At 35.0% G+C, this 17,463-nt stretch overlaps 1 protein-coding gene and 1 pseudogene across 22 annotated transcripts in view; both read left to right on the top strand.

The window, feature by feature from the left end:
• NRXN1 (neurexin 1) overlaps window positions 1-17,463 on the top strand; it is a 1,104,034-nt gene that overhangs the window by 149,729 nt on the left and 936,842 nt on the right. For 2 of the 22 annotated variants that reach the window (XM_037161212.2, XM_037161209.2), the window contains one exon: window positions 9,741-10,980. The exons of the other annotated variants lie outside the window; for them this stretch is intronic. In XM_037161212.2, the coding sequence (XP_037017107.2) occupies window positions 9,741-9,778 (38 nt within the window). In that variant the 3' untranslated portion in view covers window positions 9,779-10,980. Of the gene's footprint in view, window positions 1-9,740; window positions 10,981-17,463 lie in introns of those variants that run through there. 22 annotated transcript variants of the gene reach the window in all.
• On the top strand, window positions 4,269-4,361 carry LOC128627734 (uncharacterized; annotated as a pseudogene).

Raw genomic sequence — 17,463 nt, 5'->3', positions numbered from 1 at the left:
CCTTCATTTCTTCATTTTGTATATGTACTTGATCATTTCTGTGAGCATCCTGATTACAAGAGTTTTGAACTCTGCATGGATAGGTTGGCTATTTCCTTGTTGCTTAGTTCTTTTTCTGGAGTTTTGATCTCTTCTTTCATTTGGGCAATATTTCTTTGTCTTGACACACCTGTTATGTTATATGGTGTTAACCTTAGCTATTCCCAGGGCAGGGCAACCCAGGTCACTGGAGTGTGGCACTATATGTGGGGAAGGGATCAGAGAGGGAAAAATGGTGGCTTTTAGTCACTTCCCTCACCTCCCACAAGTGTGTCCTTTTGCTGTTCATTCCCCAGGCAGGTGGGTTTGGGTACATTGTAGGACACTGTGGGTCCCTCCAACAGACTCTCCTGTGAGACTGAGAGTTTCTCCTGCCACCACAACCCCACAGGTTTTCATAGCTAGAGGTTTTGAGGTTTTAGTTTCCCATGCTGGAACCCTGGGCTTTGTGGTCTGCCTTGCCCTCTAATTATTCCTCCAGGTTTATCCTCACGCAAATGTGAGACCGCCTGGTCCATAAGTTATTGCTTCACCTGCTCTGTTCACCAGCCACCACCTTACCAGGCATCTTCATTACCCCAGCTGCCCTCCTCTGCCTCTCCTACCAATCTGGATGAATGTTTCCTCTTTAACTTATCAGACTCCCATACAGTTCAATTTTCTGGCAGTTCTGGTTGCTTTTTTGTTTTTAGATTGGTCATTGTCCTTCTTTTGTTTTTGAGAGGAAGCAATGCATATCTACCTACATCAGCACCGTGGCTGGAAGCTCCTTGAAGGCATTATTTCTTAATATATGCTTATTAATGGTTTAATAGAAATTTTTAAAAACATTGGTTATATATTACTGGGTCTTTTTCTACATTTTTAAAGGGATGCCTTTGCTTCATTTTGTTTTCCCGAAAGGAAAGATTAAGAGTTAATGATTTTACAGTGTAGTGTGAGAGTCTTGGCATGAACAAGCAGAGTCGAAGTAAACAAAGTAAACACCTTCATAACAGTGAGGAGGTCTACTCTTCCCCCTCACCATGAACATGAATTAAATTGGTGAAACACAATGGCAAAATTAAATATGTGGCAGTTACTGAATGTTATGAAAAAAATCTATGCCAAATGGAAGTTCAACATCACACCCCTGAAAAACTTTAATCAGTTTATCTCATAGGTATTAAAAGGCTAAATAAAGTCAAGCCATCAAAACTGTTTGAGACATTTTTGCAAAGGTTTCTTTTTTAAAAAAAATGAATGTATTGAGTGTAGTGGTTATTAAATTTATTGAGTTATAGGAATAAATACATTATATAAGTTTCAAATGTACAGTTCTATGAGAAAAGAAAGTCTCTTCAATAGATGGTGCTAGGAAAATTGAAAGGCACGTGCAAAAGAATGAAACTAGACTGTGCTTTGCCCCAAAGCTTTTATATTTCAAATTTCTGCCATACTCTGGAAATTTTACTAATAGTTATTCATTTTTGAAGGTATGGGAATGCTTCAAAGTTCTTTTTACTATTCTTAGTATTTACAAATTCTATTAGCTTTCTCAATAAAGTAGTATTAAATAGCCTATTATATATATATATGAATCTGATATTTTCATTTAAAAGATTTAAGTGCTTAGTTTTTTATATAGACTCTGAAAACCCAAGAAAACAAAAGTAGACTGCAGTACTCTCCTGGATAAATTACAGGGGAGATGCCAGAATTTTTTTTTCTGATACCAGGCTCTTATTTAGTAATGGGGGACAATCTAGCAAAATTGGAGTTGATAAAAATCTCTTGTTATGCTAAAAGTATAGACTTGAATAAAATGAGGTTAGTAACATTTATTTTTAGGTAATTTTATTAATTTTTTAAGAAAAATATATTCTGATAAGTGATTACTGCCACTAACTGTGGTAATGAAATTACAAGTTCCCATTTAAACCCCTATTTGCTATGATAGCCCTCATCACAGTTTTAGCATATTCTGAAAATTCTTTGGAGTTCAGCTAGCTGACTAATTCTTTTTCTCGAGAAAAGACACACAAATGCACAAGGACAATCATGTACGTACCTATTACAGGAACATATATTAGTGAATTGATGATGGAGGTATTAACCATATTTTATTTCTCTGGATATTTTAAACCTTAGGCTCTTCAAATAACAATGTAGCTGTTATTAGATACCAAAAAAAATGAATGAAATAAAACTTGTTCCTCACAAGCCATTTTAAAACTTGCCAGGCAGAATATGAGCAAAGTTTTCATGACTATTTAGTGGAAGTACTGTTTCTTAGATGGACATATTGTCTGTTTCACACAAATCCTCCTACCCAGCCCAGGTAACTGTTCACAGAACTTGGACGTTACTAATCTGCTTGCAGGCAGCAAATAACTTCCCCTGGGCCTTCAAATATTCATAATTCTCTTTTGTTTTTAATTGTCGATATCTCAAATTTTACAAGATTTTTGTCTAATTTATTCCCTGTAAAATTGTATGCCAAAATAAAAGTTTTTCTTTTTAAAGTGAGCAGAATTTACTTAAATAGGAACTAGGGTATTGTGGGAAAAAATAATATAACATTTGGGCATCAGAATTTTTCAGAGCTTTTTCAAACCATTATGTTATAGACTTCCAAAAGAACCCATCAGGCAAACTTGATAATATATGTCCAAGAATTTTAAGTAAATTTCTACCTTTATTTTTATATCACCCTCCTCTTTTTTATTTTTCTCATTTCTCTGTGTTGTCCCCTGTATTTTTAGTATAAGTTGTTAGCCATTTGTAAACATGTTTGGGTAAACACATTTGAATGTGGTTTCACATTAAGTCACCAATGTATGTTTGTTATACTTACTCCCCAGTAGAATATTTAGAAGGAAGCACTCAAATGATTTTAGTAGTCTATAGAATTCTCAAATAAAAATCTTTGTATTAGTTAAAACCAGTATTAGAAATTTATTCAAAACCAAATTGTAGAGTTTTTTATACTTAGTCTATCAGTTGAATTCTCTTCAATACTTTATTTTGGGTTTTATTTTTCCCTATAAAGAGCTATTTGAGAAGAGATAATTATCTAAATTGCCCTTACAGCTTTAATTGTTTTGTACTGAACTAAATTGTATAGGCAAAGAAGAATGTGTGATATATATATAATTTATATTTTATATATATTTCAGCAATATACAGAAACACTTACAATATGCATTTTACACACACATTCTGGACAAAAAGATAAACATAAATTCTCCCAAGAGTTCTTCACGTAGATTATTTTCCAATATCATCATTAAACATTTAAATGTAAAAAGAACCGTTTTCTTTCAAGTTGAGGCCTTTGTGGGAATTATTCAGGATGCTCATGGCTGGTTTCAAATGGTATGTTCTTCAAGTCTTTTGGGACAACTTCATTTTCATATTTCCAGTCAACAGTGTCCAAGCTCTGTGTGCTTTGGGACCAAAAGGGATTTTAGTGTGGAAGTTTTCACTGTAGGGTTATTAGAGCACTTTGATTAGTTTTCCTTATTCTATCATATGCTCTTGTTGAAACTAGACATATGAATAGGTATTGATGTTTCAATTCTCAAAATAAGAATATTTTCAAAGTTGGCATCACTAGTTGGCATCACTCGTTGGCATCATTTTTGGTAATTTGTGGTGAGGAAGCTTATCTATTTAAGCACCTCATTTAAATTCTAAATGTATATTTAAGGCATAACTTTCTTGACTGACAATAAATGAGCCATTGGTTATAGTTAATAATGTCTATGTATTAGGATGTCACAGCAGACCAGAAAAGATAGCACATACTGTCACATCCAGTGTGATAGATTTTATAAAACTGTATTGCATAAAGATGAGCCCTTTTGTATTACCTTGCAAGGTTGCTATAGTTACTTGGTATTGCTTTATGGGAATTTTACTTTTCTTAGTAATATTAGAAACTGAACCCAAAATCTCATTTTATATTGTTCTTAAATCTCCCTGTTGTAAATAATCTCCTTTATAAAAGTTTCTGAATTCTTTTATGATTTTTTCTTTTTTCCCACAAATTAATTATTTTTAATAGAGTAAAGCAGAGAATGAAAACTTGAGCATGCATTTTTTCCAGACACTGAATATTAGACTGAATTTTTGCTTCTTCTACCAGTTGCTGTTCTTCACTTGATAGAAAAAAAAAACTAGTATTTTAATTTTTTCTTTAAGGAGCAATGGTCTCAGCTGGTAAACTTTATTTAATGGATACTTTCATTGCTTCTCAGCCTTTTGTCTAAGATCAAGTGTAGTATCTGTCCTTCTATCAATTTAAAATCCATAAGTTTCCATCTATTATTCCAACTTACTTTAAGGCAAGATTATATGTTCCTATTTCAAATTATCATAGATTTTTAAATTTTCATGAGATATTGCTACATTTTCATTTAAAAAAGTAATGTGATTCTGGTAAACATAGTTCATATCCACCTCCTACAAGGCTATGGTGTCCAATACTGGGACTGCAAGGCATGAATACTTATACTTCAGCAATATGCTTAGCCTGATTTCCATTCTTGGGATGGGAGAAATGGGAAAGGTACCCCCCACATTCAGGGTATTAATAATTCTTTTGGGAGAAAAGAAAAATTTACATTTTGGGAGGGTACCTAACCAAGTGGTTCTGGTAGCATTATTAGAATATTCGTATATTTTACATAGTATCAGGACCCCATTGTTTTATCATCTATAGTAAATTTATTTCTTGTAGAATTATGCTTTTGTCATGCTCATATCTTTTCATTAAGTCTGGTTAGTTCTTAGGTCTGTTACATTTAAAATGTGTTCAAATAGTGAAAAATTACTGAACTAAGACACTGAGTGTCTCCATGTGACAGATATTATTGTTAAGATTTGCTATTAGCTAAATATATTAAGTGAAATACTTTATCTGTGTTATCTCAAATTATTTAATCCTTATTTTATGGGTAGATTCTATGTTATAAGTATGTACCTTTTACAAATGAGGAATCTAAAAAAAGTAAAATGCTTTGCTCAGAATCACAATGATTAAATTTAAACATGTAAAGTAATCATTGGGCAGAAATGGCTAAAAATGACTTTGATCTACGACTTTGAACAGCACATCATAAAGTGTAAAATAAGATAGACTGGCTGCAGAGATAATTTGAATAATTACGACACAAAGGTGATAGAGCAAAAATAAAGAAGTGACATCAGCAGGGTGGTGGAGTGGGCTGGCTTCAAGCTCTGATAGCCCATAAAAACATTAACACACAGCAGTGAACTGTCAACCAAAGTTTTCAGAACTCTGGAAAAGTTAAAGACTGACTTGTAGCAACTAAGTGAATGCTTAATTATGAATGCAGTGGTGGTCAACATAAGAGCATCAATGTAATGCACTATATAAATAATGCAGAGGGAAAAACACTAGCCAAAAAACTAGAAAAAAAGGGAACTTCAACATGAGAAAAGGTATTATGAAAAATACACAGCTAACATTATATTCAGTGGCACAACTAAATGTGTTCCACTTTTGTATGATCACCTAGAGAAGAAAAGAAGTGGCTAGTAGAAACAGAATTTGGTCGTGGGACTAACCAAATTAACATAGCGTTTCATATATGTGCTTGTTTAATTTGATTTCTTAACCATTGTATTAAGATCACCAGTAAATTTTTTATTTTAAAAAATTGGAGATAATTTACATGAATTTCACTTATTTTGAAACTTCATTGTGGGAGAAGGAAGTAATCAAGCTATATTTCTTCAAAACTAAATGACTTATTTTTAGCAGAAGTTGCAGCTGAAGTTGCTTTGCTCACAAAATGAAAACTTTCAATAACATAGATGTATTTGGAAGATCATTCCTCAAGATCCTTTGAAGTCCTCATTCAGTTACCATTAAATACACATTAGCATGTGAAAATTTGTATTGCTAGAAATCATTACTGACTTAAGATCAATTGAATGCAATTAATGCAGTTTTGATTGATGTGTTGGTGAGAAGATAACATTTGCCATAGAATCTGTCTATTTATATCTAATCCATAAACTCAGGGTCTCCTATTTTTCTTACTGTTTTTCTTTTAATTTTTCTTTAAACCGCTGACTTCTAAATTCTGGCCTACTGCAAGAGAAGGTAATTCAGACTGTAAAAATCTTCTTCCATGATCTTTGAAATAATATATTTTTGTACTTCACATTTATTCTTTTTACTTTTTATTGAGCCGTACAGATGCATACAGAAGGCGAAACTATCATACCTACTGTGGGGTCGACTTTTCCCGCAAGTTCCCGTCCCCCATGGATGAAAGTAAACGCTACCAAGACCTGATCTGCTTGAGGAGGAGAGGTGGCCAGTTTCTCAGAGAAAACAAAGGTCAGGAACAGCCAGTTTCTCCGAGGAAAAAGGCCTCAAGCCCTTCCTCCAGGGGCTTTTATTGGGTTGTAATACACAGTAGGTAACATTTCAAAGAAATCTGAGGACTTAGTCTGAGTCAGAGTCTTTCAGGAAGGGAGTTTTGCAAAAACATCAGGGTTTCCTGCTTGTACCCTTAACATATGAATGAAAGCACTCTTAGCAGAGCAGATTTCACAGGTTTATCAGGAAGTCTTTGTGATGGCAGATTTTTCCCCTGGGGTCTGCTCTGGCCAGGCAAGGAGCTGCACCCCTCCCCATCAGGTAATCAGGCTTAAGTGGATTAGAGCCAGAAAGTGCTTCTCCCAGAGGACAAGGGGACTCTGGCTCTGTCACATGGCCAGGGGGCAAGGGTCCATTGCTCACTCTTCGTTGCAGCTCCCCCGACCCGAGTCCTTCCATGACGACCTCCCCAGTGATCCAGTCTGGCTTAGGTTGCCCCCCCCGCCCCACTGTGAGGGGGTCTTACCCGTCTCTGACTTCCAACCAAGCTTTGGGAGCAGGGAGGAAACTGAGGCAGCATTTGCTACCAGAGACAAGTTTTGTCCCCCCTGGCTCGCATTCTGGAGGTTACTCACTCATCCTTATCCATGGGCGGGTAGAGTTACAATTCCTGAAACCAGGCAGAGCTGTCCACAACAACCTATATATTATTATTATTAACTACTCAAAGCCTTAGATTTCCTTTTGAAAATCCACCCATCAATTTTTCTAAAATGTTTTGCTATGATTTTGATTGGGATTGCATCAAACTTATAGATAAATTTGAGAATTTACATCTTTAGACTACTGAGTCTTCCAGTACATGAACATGGTGTATCATCAAATTTTTACAGCTTCAATCAGAAATTATTTTTCATGTTTGCATAAATGTCCTGCATATCTTTTGAAGATTTAGTCCTAAGTATTTGATGTTTTTACACTGTTTTAAATAGTGCTTTTAAACTTCAGTTTCTATTCTTTGCTAGTTTATAATGTCAAATAAAAATTGCACCTGACAAAAAAATAAAGCAGGTAAGGAAGACTACATGTTGCTATTGCAATACCTGAAAGAGGCCAGAACTCAGTCTAATTTAAACTCCACTGAGTTGTATGGGGGAGTTTTTGATAGCTGGGGTGGAGGGGTCGTAGGCCATCTGTTTCATTATTTGACCTACACAAAGAAAATGTAAATTTTCTCATATCATCATAAGAGGGACTGTATTTATACCTTGGAGCAAGGTGCCCACCAGAGTTAGGCTCTGTCACATGGAGATTGGAAGATAGGGACAGTATTTTACTTGATGACTAGATTTCAAAGAGTTAGCCTCCCCATCTTCGAGAAAGCCCTGGGTTGCAAATCTGGCAAAATAATTTTTAAAATTACATCTTAAGAGGGCAAAGAAATAATTTACAATGATCAATTTTCCAAAACAAGTGCTCTGAGGAAAGGAAATGGAGAAACTTCTGTGGTCAGACCATCTGGGTTCTGTAAGGGCAGAGATGAAAAGGAGGTCAAGGGCCTTGAGGCAAAAAGATGTCAAGCTGCGGAAATTGTTAAGACTGTCTGGGTCACTAGAAATACAACTGGTTTTGCTATATTGACCTTCTATCCAGCAACTTAGCCACATTCATTGTTAATTTTAATAGTTTGTCAATCTTCTTTGGATTGTTAAATACACAGGGATGGGCAGAAGTAAGTGTACAGTTGTTTGTATGGAAAAAGATATGCATGTTATGATTATTACAATAGCTCTATCAACTCAGAAAATGGTACAGCAGCACAATGCACATAAGTGTTCAAATTGCCACCCTTCATTATTTGCACATTTTTGTCATCCACTTGCTATACTGAAGCACACTTTGGAATGGAGGTCTTTACCTACTTTTGCCGGCCATTGTATGTATAATCAGGTTATATGTGAATAATGGCATTTTTTTTCACAAACTTTGCAATCCTGATGCTTTTTTATTTCCTTTTCTTAGTTAATTATGCTAGCTGGAATCTTGAATTATAATGAATTAAAGTGGTGATAGAACACATTCTTTTAGTATTTCATCATTGAATATGATTGTATAGGTGTTTTTGGTTAATATTTTTATCATGTTAAGAAAGCTCCCCTACATTTTAACTTTCTGAGACAATAGGAATAACACTATATACCTCTCAACAATAATATAAGTTTAGTCAAATATATCCTTACAGTTTCAAATCATAATGTAAATTGAATTTTCTGCCAGGGGTGTCCATCCTGTGGCCTGCAGGCCACATGCATTCTAGGTGGCTATGAATGTGGCCCAACAAAAAATCATAAATTTACTTTAAATGTTATGATATTTTTTCATGATTGTGTGTCATGATATATTTAATGTGTAGCCCAAGAAAACTCTTCTTCCATTGTAGCCCAGGGACACCAAAGGGTTGGATACCCTTGGACCTTTCAGGACATGCTGACTGCTAAACACAGTCTACTGTGACTATCAACTCCAGAACTCAGAAAGTCTTGTTTCTCACTTATGTGATAGTCCAGTGAAGGTCAGGAGGGTACAGTTATAATGGTGAACAGACTCTGCTTAGTCCTTAATTCAGTGATGTAGATTTCTTCCATCCAGTGGCCCCCAGGACTCCTGAATCTCCTGGACAATATGCATCTGATTGGCAAGAAGAGAGAGGAAGTGAGAGCAAGGTTAGGGAGAAGAAAAGAGAGAAAAAGCATAAATGGTCTAAACTGCATCATCCCAGAGATAACACACATTGCTTCCTCTCTCATATTCCAGTGGCAAAAATTAGCTTCATGGTCCAACCTATATTCAAGTTCAGAAATGTGTAGGCCAGGTGAGTGGCAAGAAAGAGTAGACAGATACTGATGAGTATCAGCCATCTTTACTGCATTCCTCCCATCAACATACTAAGCATCCAGGACCTAAAATATACCACCTGCTTGACTGTTTCATCTCTTTGCTCCATGTGAAGATACAAAATAATGCATTTTTGTCTTAAACAAAAAGAAAAATTCAACTGATGATAGGTCTTTAGGGAATACAGCATACCAGTCATTTAGGTGTTCAGTTTTAATGTTTTGAAAAGAACAAAAAGGCTTTGTAGAAACTATACTTTTACTGTAATATATCCTCGGTATTTTATAATACCAATGAAAGCTTGTGCAACTCTCCTTTGTAATTTCTCCTTGTGGAGGGACTGCGATTTATTTTTTTTAACACTTGGCTCATTTTCTCTCAGTAGTTTAGATGGACAAACAGTCTAGACAGACATGGATTTATTTTTAAAGATTTATGTAAGCAATGTCTTCTGGTAAAATTTCCCAAGGTGTACTGGAACCACCCTCCAGAGGAGAACGTGACTAGGAAATCAAAGAGGCTGACAACTGCAGAATTAAACAGAGTGCTTATGAAGAGAACGTATGGACAAAAATCAAGGTCCCCAGAAACAACAAGATGGTGAATCTCAGCGCTCAGAAGGGGGTGGGGGCTTAATAAACACAACCTCCAGGAACACAGATAGCTTGTAGCTTCTTGGCACCTGCTTGTTAAAACCTGAGCATTCCAAAGCAACTTAATGAGGCTGTTTATCTATGTAAAAACATTCCTTTTGGGTGCTAAGACCCACTCCTTCAAGGCTGAACTACTCAGTCACTGAGAGGATATAACTTAAGATGTCATGTATCACGTAGGTCACATCAAGCTCGAGAAACCATTTTGCCTAAAACACATCTTGCAATTTTTCTCAAGTCCCATTATAACACAAAGTAAAAGATAGTATGTCTGAGGTCCATATTTTTATGAGGGAGTTTTTCCTGGCTTTTCTCAAATGTATATATTTCTAATCTTACATTACACACCCACACATATCAGTTAGGAATAAGAATAACCAGAAAAGGTGTTATCATTCTCCTTTGAGACTTAGAGATAGGCAGCAAATTTTAGGCAACAAATTTATGTTGTTTGAATATACTACTCATTAATGTTCGCTGTTATTCTCCAGTGTTTTGAGTATTTGCTGACACTGTTTGTAAATATTTTTAATGAATGTTGTTATGAAAAAGTATAACATAAAATCTCAAAATAATTTAAAACCTGAATTAGCAAAAGCAGTATTGTTTTCAATGGCAACACCAAACTCAGGGCAAGCCTATAAAATATTGTGTTCAAAGAGGAAATGAGATAATATGAAGCAACATATTAACAAACACCCAACTTGACCATTATTTTTGATTCAGTCTTAGTAATTAGATCAAAATCAGTGTAAAATTTTTTAACAATGTGTTTGAAATATTTGTCGCAAAACAAAGGTCAAAGCTCTCAGTGCAGTTAGTGTGCTTTATCATTTTATTCTTTAAAGACTTAAAATATTAAATAGCTATAGTATTATCATGCAATTTATAAATATTTTTAAAATATTCAAACAACATAAATTTGGTTCTCCCAGCAAATTTTAAAATGCTATACAGAATCAAATGCCATACATAAATTGCCAGTTAAACAGGATATTTTGCTTCCAAAACATTTTCTTCCTTCACACATTATTCATAGGATTTGTATAAAGTATACTACCCATAAAAACATATTTTTTGTGTGTTCATGTTCCCTTTATAAAAATTTTGAAATATTAAAAATCTATATCATGTAAATATTTGTCATTTCATTGAAATACATAATCTTTTCACAATATATTTGTTCATAAAAATAAAAAGCCCTGTGGATGTAGTTATGCCTCTTTTTTATTTTTTACAGAAAACCCTTGAAACTTTTGTATAATTCTATCAGAAAAGTATGATTCACTGGTTATTATATATTATGATTTTGAATATTACATATGCAGTGTTATTAAAATACATACTCACTTATGATTAAAGGAATTCCACAAAGTCCTGTGAATTTCAATTCCCTGTTTTCAAACCCCAAAGATTATGATTTTTTTAAGGAATTTGTAACACTAGTTAAGGTGGCAATGAAAATGCTGTGGGTATATGTGGGTTCTCCCTTAACTCCATGGTAAGTGACTTGGGCTCAGTCTTGGTGTGTGTGACCCATTAGCTATAAAGCCTTTTATGGTTTGCTGTTTCTCTGTGGGTAGCATGGGGAAACATCACAATGGAGCCTGATAAACGTGGTTTCATCTCCAGCTTGTCAGTTAACAGCTGTGTCACCTTGGCTCTTACTTAAATTCTCTGAAATTTATTTGCTTCTAAAATACTGAAAGCAGTATTTTAAGCAAGAGGTAATGCATGTGAAGTGCCTGACAAATAGTAGGAATATCATAAATTAAGTTACTGTGTCCTTTTCAAATTTGCCAGAGCAATAGGATAAAAACAAACATAATATTGATGGTTTTAAATTTGATATATCTGACTGACTGTAGTGAGAAAAATATCACCAAGGAAATGTATAAGAAATATACTTAAATGTTAGGATATTAATTTTTGATGTGCTAGGCAATCTAACATAATTCAGAGTCTAGAAAGTCATAAATTCTTTAAATGTTTCTCATTTCTCAAGGAAATAATGTTGTTTTGTCTAGAATAATGTATGCTTTTGGTGGGTATTTTATGGAGAAGGGGTATGTTACTTAAGAATTTGTTACAGCACTTGTATCATAATTTTCTGTTGAAAATCATTACCTTTTAATGTGAATTTTATGTATTTTCAATTCCATAGATGTTCACAGACATTATTTGGCTTATTAATACATAGATTTGAACTATCCCCAATTCAAATCTGCCTGACACTCTCCAGGTGTTATGTGAGCTTCTCCATACCTCGTTCCTCAGAATTTAGATGTCTTGTTGAAAACCGTGTGTCTGTGTGTGTGTGTGTGCACTTTTACATAATTAGTGGTGTTTCATAAACTTTTTTTTAGTTCTGTTTTCATTAGCATCATGAGAACAAAGACATCTTAATGTTGAATTACTTATATTGTACAGAAAAAGTAGAAATGGCCCAACAACATAAAGCAAAAATACTACAATTTGAAAATTTGTAGTTGGATATTATTTACCTTGTTAGAAACATTATTCAGTACTCTTTTCTATTTCTTTAAGAAACTGAGAATACAGAAAAAAGATATATATATAATCTTACAACAGAGCACATTAGAAACAAATGCTCTTTGCTTTTGTTGATGAAAGGGGAATTAATTGCTAAAAAAAGAAAGACAGTGTTTAAGATTGGATTACATCTATCTGTCTGAGATTTTAATAGATTATACTTTTAACAGAGAGGACACATCAATTGCAAATCTTTGTTTTAGAAAAATATGTTCCTTAGGCTTATTATCAGAATAAGTTTGAACTTCATTTAGCTTAATTTATTTGATTCACTTGATAATTATGTTATTTAATAATCCCTACTTGACTTTCATTTCTCGTCTACACCTCCTTTCTTAAATTTAATTATTGTTCATGTACAGTTTTTTTGTCTTTTACTCCCATCCCAGCCGCCCCCCCCAGTGCTCCCCACCTCCCTCTCATTTTCACCCCCCTTAGTTTTTGTCCATGTGTCCTTTATACTAGTTCCTGTAAATCCCCTTTTCCCCTGAAATTCCCTCCCCTGTCCCCTCTGGTCACTGTCAGCCTGTTCTATATTTCAGTGTCTTTGGTTATATTTTGCTTGCTTGTTTGTTTTGTTGTTTAGCTTCCTGTTAAAGGTGAGATCATATGGTATATGTCTTTCACCACCTGGCTTATTTCACTCAGCATAATGCTTTCCAGTTCTATCCATGCTATTGCAAAGGGTAGTAGCTCCTTCTTTCTTTCTGCTGCATAGAATTCCATTGTGTAAATGTACCATAGCTTTTGGATCCATTCATTTACTGCTTGGCACCTAGGTTGCTTCCAGCTCTTGGCTATTGTAAATTGTGCTGCTGTGAACATTGGGGTGCATAGGTTCTTTTGGATTGGTATTTCAGGGTTCTTAGAATATAATTCTAGCAGTGGAATTGCTGGGTCAAAAGACATATTCATTTTTTAGTTTTCTTAGAAAGATCCCATACTGTTTTCCATAGTGGTTGTACCAGTCTGTAATCCCACCAACAGTGAACTAGGGTCCCCTTTTCCCCACAACCTCTCCAACATTTGTTGTTTGTTGCTTTGTTTATGATGGCCATTCTGACCAGTGTAAAGTGGTATCTCATTGTGGTTTTAATTTGCATCTCTTTGATAGCTAACAATATTGAGCATCTCTTCATGTGTCTCTGGATCCTCTGTATGTCCTCCTTGGAGAAGTGTCTGTTCAAGTCCTTTGCCCATTTTTTAATTGGGTTGGTTGTCTTCTTAGAGTGTAGTCATGTGAGTTCTTTGTATATTTTGGAAATTAAACCTTTGTCTGAGGTATCATAGGCAAATATGTTTTCCCATACAGTTGGTTCTCTTTTTATCTTAATACTGTTTTCTTTAGCCACACAGAAGCTTTTTATTTTGATGCGATCCCATTTGTTTATTCTTTCCTTTATGTCCCTTGCTCTAGGGGGGCATATCAGTAAAAATGTTTCTGTGTGAAATATCTGAGATTTTCCTGCCAATGTTCTCCTCTAGGATTTTAATGGTGTCACGGCTTATATTTAAGTCTTTTATCCACCTTGAATTTATTTTGGTGTATGGTGTAAGTCGATGCTCAAGTTTCATTTTTTGCACATAGCTGTCCAGTTCTCCCAACACCATTTGTTGAAGAGGCTATCTTTACTCCATTTTATGTTACTGCCCCTTTTGTCGAATATTAATTGCCTGTAGAGACTTGGGCTTATTTCTGGGCTCTCTGTTTAGTTCCCTTGGTCTATGTGCCTGTTTTTATGCCAGTACCTGGCTGTTTTGATTACAGTGGCCTTGTAATACAGTTTGGTATCAGGTATTGTGATCCCTCCTACTTTGTTCTTTCTCAAAATTGCAGCTGCTATTCGGGGTCATTTATGCTTCCATATAAATTTTTGAATGTATATGCACCCAACATAGGAGCACCCAAATATATAAAGAAAATCTTAGAGGACTTTAAAAATGATAGTGATGGAACACAATTATAATAGGGGATTTTAATACTCCACTGTCAAAATGGACAGATCTTCCGAGCAAAATAACAACAAAGGTATGGTGGCATTGAACAATGCCCTAGATGAAATGGACTTAACTGATATATATAGAGCCCTTAATCTCAGAGAAGCTAAACACACATTCTTTTCAAATGCACATGGAACATTTTCAAAGATAGACCACATGATAGAACACAAAACAAGTCTCAACAAACTTAAGAAAAATTGAAATTATACCAAGCATTTTCTCTGACCACAAGGGACTGAAACTGGAAACCAACCTTAAAGGAAAGAACCCAAAACACCCAAAATCATGGAGATTGAATGGCATGCTAATACACCTCTTGACTAATCTATTTTCTGGCACTATTATTCCTTGCTTCTATTCTTTAATCACAGTTAACTCCTTAGTGCTTAGTACAGGATTGTTTAAAGCTTGTTATATGTAGCAATTCACTTTTGGTTGGTTCAAGTTAGTAAAGTCCCATCTTGGTGTTTCTTGTGATTTATCCTTCACTTTGTGTGATTTGCATTATTATTTTACATTTATTGCTATAGGTTTATATCAATATTCTTTTCTATTTAGGAAACCAAGAACCTAAGTCTAAGTTTTAAATTTGGTGATTACTGTCAAATTCATTCTTTGTGTGTAGAAAATAAATCCTGTTACTATTCAGGATGTCAGATGCTGTGTCATCTAAGGCAAATTCTTGACCATTTGGAACCACAGCTTCTTATTTCAAATATGAAGAAATTTGGAAACTGTATGATGATTAAGTGAGAGGATCTTTTTAAATACTGATCACTTGTTTAGGTAACAAATATTAGTAAGTGCCTAGCATATCTTATTCTGCTTTGGGGAGATAAAATGGCTCATGGAGCTTGTATTCTCATGCTGTGAATTGTGAAGGTTACCAAATATATCATCCCTACTATCGCCAGTCTATAAGATATTTTCATTTTTTTCTTGAGTTAGTTAATTTTACTTGGTCAACAAATAATATACTATCATTTTGGCTTTTCTGAATATATACTCTTAATTTCAGATGGTCAGAGAAGAAATAATGGGAGAAGGGCTGATTTTGATTAAGCAGAGTTAAATTACCTATGATCCCACATATAAAGTTTCATATCACCTTTCCCAATACTAGTTGATCCTGTACCTCGTTTTCATTACTTAAAATGAAGTGGCTCCTTTTTGCGTGTGTGTATGTTGTGAGCAACTGAAAAGCAAATGTTTCAGCTATTTCCATATCTGACTGCAGAATTGTAGCAGGGAGGGCTGTTCGTCTGTGTCATTGTTCTTCATGTCCCCAGATTTCATCTCTATCATTATTATGGAGTGCTGGGACAGAAATAAAACTTTAGTTTCTCACACAGCCCAATTTGTATTGAGTGTTGCATGGCAGGACTTAGAACATGCTAGAGATTAATCTCAAGTAACAGAATACTTCGGGATGTCTTCTTAATGCTGTTACTCTCTATAGCATTAGGACTCGAACACTATTTGACATGATTCTTTTCCTGTAGCCGATACCCAGAACCACAAATGCCTATAGGCACATCTGGGCACTTCAGAATAGCAAGAAAAAAGGTGGAAATAGAGAATTTAAATTATACACAGAGGGGCAAAAGTAAGTTTATAATTGTGAGTACATGAAGAAGCAGTTTATTCTTATATTATTATTTATTATTGTATTATTTTCCATATGAACAACTGTACACCTACTTTTGCCCCACCCTGTACATTGACCCTTTCACAGAATAGACCACAGGCAAAAATGGGAAAGAGTAGCTTGGCAAATAAGTCTCACCTGCCCTCCTGGAAAATCTATATTAGTATGTTCACTTATACCTTAATGTGCTGAACATCACACACATGATCTCTTGTTATTAAATGAAGAAATTTGCCTGTTTTATAAAGCAATTTCAACATTATGGGGAAATGAGAAGTTTTATTGGTGGGGGAAGGTTTGTTCAGAAACCTTAGTGTCTAGTGTGCACCGTTACACACTAACCTGCAGAGGAACATAATTCGTAATGACCGCAAATACACTAGGATAATGTCCTGGCTTGCTTATAAGCAGATTCTTTCAAGCATTGAGTTCAGTGTTTATATTACTCAGGGTGCTCCAGGAAAATGGAAGGTAAGAGGGACAAAAGGAGGCATTAGTGGAGAGAGAGAAATTGTAAGGAATAGATTCACCCAATTGTGAGGGCTGTTAAGTTTAAAATCTCTAGGATAAGCCAGCAGATTACAGATTCATCTAAGAATTGATAGTCTCCAGTTTGAAGGTGGGAAATTCAGGTAGAAGTTCTATGATTTACTCTGGAAGTTGAAGTCTTTCTTGGGGAACCCCAGTCTTTGCTCTTAAGGACTTCCTTCAGCTGACTGGATGAGGCCCACCCACATCAAGGAGTGTAATGCACTTTCCTTAAAGTCAGGTGGTTGTTAATCACATCAACAAATACTTTCATAGCAACATTTTAATTAGTGTTTGACCCAACAACTGGTCACCATAGTCTAATAAAGTTACACATCAAACTAACCATAGCAGTGCCCAAAATAGAGACACAAACAATTCTTATCTACTTTGTAAAAATCTGTATTCATAGCATTGTGAAAATGTTTCTTTGAACAGTAAATATTTTTTTGCAGTGAGGGGGTAAAAACCTATGAATGAATTTACACGTTTGGCACAAATGATTCTGAAGAGAGCTTTTTCCCCATGCAAGATCCTTGGGGCAGTCTAGGGAACTGTTTATTTGGATTCTGTGTTTGGAATAAAGGGAAACATACAGGAGAGTGCAGTGTCTTCTTCATCCTTAATTAAATCCTGATTGCTCTATCACTTTAAAGGGCTGTTAGTCTCCGATCCCTGGAGTTCTAGACACACAGTTTTCATAAAATGCCTGTACAAAAAAATAAAAGTAAAAGTAAAACAGAAACTGGTGGCTCTTTCAGATGGTCTAGAGTTGTAAGGCACAGGGGGAAGAGGAGTAAATTCTGTGT

This window comes from Artibeus jamaicensis, unplaced genomic scaffold (genome assembly GCF_021234435.1).
Source record: "Artibeus jamaicensis isolate MK-2021 breed Jamaican fruit bat unplaced genomic scaffold, CSHL_Jam_final contig_465, whole genome shotgun sequence".
Classification (NCBI taxonomy): domain Eukaryota; kingdom Metazoa; phylum Chordata; class Mammalia; order Chiroptera; family Phyllostomidae; genus Artibeus; species Artibeus jamaicensis.
Note: the sequence above shows the minus strand (reverse complement) of the source record. Positions and strands in the feature narration are given on the sequence as shown.